The sequence below is a fragment of the Scardinius erythrophthalmus genome (genome assembly GCF_964197995.2).
Source record: "Scardinius erythrophthalmus genome assembly, contig: HAP1_SCAFFOLD_187, whole genome shotgun sequence".
Taxonomy (NCBI): Eukaryota; Metazoa; Chordata; class Actinopteri; order Cypriniformes; family Leuciscidae; genus Scardinius; species Scardinius erythrophthalmus.
The window spans coordinates 107,534-112,998 of NW_028296424.1; the positions used below are offsets into that span (position 1 = coordinate 107,534).

At 34.9% G+C, this 5,465-nt stretch overlaps 1 protein-coding gene across 1 annotated transcript; it reads right to left on the minus strand.

The window, feature by feature from the left end:
• Window positions 1-612: 612 nt before the first annotated feature.
• On the minus strand, window positions 613-5,218 carry LOC308686351 (uncharacterized protein). The gene is made up of 4 exons (XM_081394755.1): window positions 5,150-5,218; window positions 4,696-4,781; window positions 1,637-1,659; window positions 613-1,333 (listed from the first exon to the last, which is right to left on the minus strand). The coding sequence occupies exons 1-4, from the start codon at window positions 5,208-5,210 to the stop codon at window positions 1,120-1,122; spliced, it is 384 nt and encodes a 127-aa protein (XP_081250881.1). The 5' UTR covers window positions 5,211-5,218; the 3' UTR covers window positions 613-1,119.
• Window positions 5,219-5,465: the final 247 nt, after the last annotated feature.

The following is a 5,465-nucleotide window of genomic DNA, read 5'->3' on the forward strand; positions in this document are numbered from 1 at the left end:
CTGTAGGTCCAACAATGACATCATCCATTAATACATTGTCATGCAACTTGCTCACATGTGAAACTTTCGACGTGGTCTGCACCCGTTTATCTTTCTTACTTGAATCCAGACATGTCTTAACAGATTTGCACATAGTTGCTGGTTTCTGTGCACATGTTCGTTCACCAGAGTCTCCAACACACTTACTCTGCTCTGCTGCACTCGTAGGTGAAACTTGTGCGACGTTGCCTTGTTGACCAGACCTACATGAACGCATCTCAGCACTCGTTGCCTTATCGATTACTGTTGCTGTCACACCCGTCACTTCAAATGATTCTCCCTGACCTTTCAGTGATGTGGCAAGGTTATCAACATGATAAAACAACATGTAAATGTCGTCACAATAAACTACTACGCTTGTGCCTGCATTAGACTTAACCATACCTTTATCATCACGTGAATGGGAATCAACCACAGCAAACATTGACCCTGCCTTTATAACTGCACAAATGTAGCCATAAATGTTCAACAAACATGCATCAGACTGAAACAGGGCCCTCTGAAGTGCATCCTCTATAGACATGCACACACCTCTCAATGCACCATCATACACATCATTACCAAAAACACCACTCAGAGAATCTGACATCTTTATTGAGAATGTTGTGTTGAAGAGTGTGTGCACAGTTGGCAATTCTGGAACAGCAACATAACCACGCCATGCTGAATCATTGATCTTCCCCTGTAAGTCCATGGATGTGTACAGGTCATCTCCATGCAACAGAACAGCATCCAGGTCATCTCTTGTCCACGTCAGCACATCCTTCAGCACACTCATCATGACTGCTGTGATGCTGTTTGCTGCACACTGTCTGCCACGGTTGAAACCAAATCTGGAATCAGCTTGATGGAAGGAACCCTGTAAGACTCTCTGTGGAAAATAATCAGAGTTATCGACATCAAGAGATGAACACATCGGAAGGTTATTGGAATCCATTGAAACATTATTGCAAGCCATTGAGGGGTTATTGTAAACCATTGAGGGATTATTGTAAACCATTGAAAAATTATTGGAACCCATTGAAAGGTTATTGGAAGTCATTGGAAGGTTATTGGAAGTCATTGGAAGGTTATTGGAAGTCATTGGAAGGTTTTTGGAAGGTATTTGGAAGTTTTTGGCAATTGCCGGAAAGTTTTGGAAATCCAGGCTCTCGACAGTAGAACCAGAGAACGATGCCTTTTTTTCAAGAGGAGGCATAACCTCAGCCAACTCCATGGAGGAAGTGAGCAGAACGCGCTCAGCATTCCTCCTCTTTGCCGCCCGGGACCGACGGAAACCCTTTCCACGTGGCATCTGCAATTATATGAAAACACACAGACATATACAGACATATATATATATATATATATATTTATTTGTGCCCTTAATTTGTACATCCTTTTTGACAAAAACGTTCTCCTGAACACATTACAAATGTGTTTACATTCACAAAAATACACGGGTACAAAAATAATTTTTCATTATAACTAAATTACCAATGACCAATTGATTCAATTAACTTGTAAACTGTAAAATAAAGCATGTATTTAACTTCTACACAATGCCTTGTATTACCTATATTTTCACATAGATAAAAAATAGTTTACCAGGCCTTACCTTAGATTACTTCTGAAAGTCTTCTGAAACACAAGGAAAAATCTCAAATTCAGTTCACACAACATTAATAGACAATTAGTCACCAATTATGATAATCAATTATAATAATCAATTTCAATGAGTATCAGTATTTGTTTCATTAAAAAGACAAACTCATAAAATTCATTAAAAATATATATATAATTAGTCTTTTCAATCTATTAAAAATGTACTACATTACACATTCACCAAATAATCACTATTAAAAATATTTGAGCTTTTAATGATTTTATATTGTAATCATTTCACAGTTATTCTCCACATTAGAAGCAAATTAATCTCAGTGGCATCATTTCAAAGACAGGGCTTAACCTAAACCAGGATTAGGCCTTAGTTCAATTATGATATTTAAGTAGGTTTTATAAACATGCCCTAGAAAAAACATTACTAGTGTGCATATTGAGACAAAACAATGATATTAAATAATATATATTTTGATAATATAATATATATTTTAAGATATGTCTAAAATCACTCAAACATGCATTTTACCCTTGGACTAGCTTAAGCCTTGAATGTGAAACCAATGGAGTAAATTTTAAATATTTAATTGAGGATAGGAGCAGAATGCAACTCAATGCATATATTTATAATATTTAAGAGTGCTGGCCTACATAATTAGAATACGTAAAGTAGCACAGAGGCAACACTATACACTTTTATTTGCACAGACGTGTTTCTACGCATGCCATCACGCAGATCGTCAAACTTCATTAAATATTATTTCTCGTAAGGTTCGAGTGGTGTCGTGTGTGTGTGTGTGTGTGACAGAGAGGAATTAGAAACAAGCAGAATGTGGTTGTTTGTAAAGCACACGCATCATCATGTATCTGTTTTAAAACTAAGCTAAGACATAAATCTGAAATTATCTTAATCAATATAGAATCGCTGGAGAGAATCTATAACACAATATCACATAAATTAAACAAACTGTTATGCGTAGCGTGCCAAGTTGATGCTTCATCTGCAATACAAACTGGTTTACTCTCGCACATCACGGGACCAGACTGTAATCGCAGCTTTGCACTTAAAAAAAAATGCATTTCATCATATCACAAATGCAATTAATTGTTCATCGCTAAGCTAACACATATGTATCTGTTACACTATATAGTGTCTGTATAGAATTAATAGTAGAATGAAGTAGAGAAATAATAACAAATAATATTTTGTAAACCAGCTGTTTCGTTGCAGTAATGAAACAAAACACATCAATACAAATGTCAGGATCCCAATGAACACTTAAATTAAAACATAACAAACCAGTATATAATACATACATGCACGTAAGCGTGGCCAATGTGGCAAAAATATCATATAACGATTATTTAAATAAAATAAAAAATCACAATTAACAAATTTATCACAGTTCTTTTTATGTTGGTTTTACCATTTTGCAAGTAACTAATCTCCCTATTTTTTAAACAAAACATTACAAGGTAACAAAAAGTAACAAAAAAAAATAATTGCAAGCATTTAGGCCAAAGTGGCAAACATAAAAATCGTTGTCAATATTTTCTTTGTTATTAAAAATTACAAACAAAGATACACATTGCATATACACACCAAAATATTCAAATAAACAATGCTTTATATATTATTATTACTTTTCACCTACAGTAGGTGTTAAACAGTAACATTAAAATACAAAAATAAAACACTAAATTGACTTTACTGTATTTATAGATTGATTCGTATTAAAGCTACTAGTAAAGTTCTCAGTCAACAGCAAATAGTTATTTTCTCCTAGTCCCCATTGACTTCCTTAGTATAGTTTTCCCTACTATGCAATTCAATGGAGGTCAGCAACTTTATGGATAGATACATTATTCAAAATATCTTATTTTGTGTTCAGCACAAGAAAGAAATTAATACAGGTTTGGAGCAAATTTAGAATGAGTAAAAAATGACACAATTATCATTTTTGAGTGAACTTTTCTTTTAATGATAAGCCGAAACATGTTTATTATAAGGCTACTCTGTCACTTTAAGACCTGCACGCGACGCGTCTAATACACGCATGACTCGCACCCAGTTTTCTCTCAAATGTTTTCTTGCTTTCACTTTAGTCATAAACCAAATGTGTTTACGTAAATCTTTTATTGACAAGTATTGGCTTAATAAGACACAAAGACAACTTAGTCCATTAACCAAGGCGCTGTTTAACAGGCTTTAAGTGTCTAACATACACTTCGGGTTTAATGCGCTCAGAAACACGCATGAACAGCGCATCAGCACACGAATGAAATATTTAACCATGCAAATGCAAATAATGCCCTTTAGTGAATTGCAGTGTCCCGTGAGTGTAACTCTACCTCTGCATTAACATGTGATGTCAATGCACGTCGCGTTGTACAGTGGCGGAAACGCCAGAAAACTGATAAAATGTGTGCTACTATTGCATGATAATATATTTCTTCAAAAGTAGATCGTGAACGTATTTTAATCATCTACGAACAAAACTCGTACAATCTGAATTCATTCCGATGAATGAATCTGAATATTGTTTACATGGACACTAAACGTGATCAAAAAGCATTCGCACTACAAATGACAACCGGAATATTTACCTCACAGAACAATACGCACTTTAGTCTGTCGCATTTCGTGTTGTTTTCTTATGAATCATGATAGGCTCTCTCAAAATGGTACAAATACGCACATTCCTACACGTACTGAACTAAAGTTAATGCTCTCTTCAACGACCACAGGATTCGAGAATAACATATTTTCAAACGAATCATACCTTCAAAACACCTCATCTATACAACACACTACATATAGGATTATTTTAAAATACTTTTGCATGCTATTTTGTTAAGATTAACGTTAGCTTTACAACACCACAATGAGCAAACCTCATTAAATTAAAACACCAACTAACGCCTATTTCTCACAAATAAACATACACGTCAACTAATATACACATACTTCAAATTATGTTAGATATATTATGAATAAGCAATAATAAATACTGATTAATAAGATTATATAGACAACACATGAGAGCACGTTCTTACCGTTAGAGAAATGGGAACACAATAACTTCCTACCAACCGGAAATGTTCTCTCTGCCAACAGTCGCAGCTCCCCCAGTGGCTGGGATCTGGGAATGAATAAACATTTACCCTCCTTGCATACATAGCATAACTTTTACTTTATTACATTAACATAACTGACCATTTATTCACCAGGGGTCTCATTTATAAAGCGTGCGTACGCACAAAACGGGGCTGGAAACGTACGTACGCCAGTTCCCACGCAAAGGTTGTGATCTATAAAAAACAAACTTGACGGGAGAATATGCGCACCTTTAAGCAAACATTGAGCCGTGCGTACGCACATTCTGGAGACAAAGGGAATTGGCGACACCGATGGTGAGCTGGAGTTAATTGTCTTTTTGGTCACTTTTAGACAGAAAATCAAAAGAAAATTTAACATACAGAAAAATAATACAAATATAATTTCACTCACCAAGCTTGTCACTTGAAGCAAATATCCATCCCTTCTTAAATGTCCGCGCCAGCGAGCGCATTGGGCCGTTTGAAACTGACGCAAATAACAGTTTAAATAAATAAAATAATGATTTAAACTATGTTTTACTTCTAATATATACATTTAGATTAAATATGCCATTCATATTAATGGAGTTGCACTTAAACATGAAATCATTACTCAGAAGTTACAACATTTTTATATTCAAATTCAGTCAATAGAAATATTTGTTGTGGATGCAATGTTTTTGAACACTTTTCCTCTGGCATGCTGTGTTTTAATGTTTTAACCACAG

Coding starts and splice junctions, on each gene's coding strand:
- LOC308686351 (XM_081394755.1), bottom strand. CDS start 5,210: ATGCGCTCGCTGGCGCGGACATTTAAGAAGGGATGGATATTTGCTTCA. Junction 4,782..5,149: donor TGCTTCAAGTGACAAGCTTG/GTGAGTGAAATT, acceptor ATTCATTCCCAG/ATCCCAGCCACTGGGGGAGC. Junction 1,660..4,695: donor GTGTTCCCATTTCTCTAACG/GTAAGAACGTGC, acceptor CTTGTGTTTCAG/AAGACTTTCAGAAGTAATCT.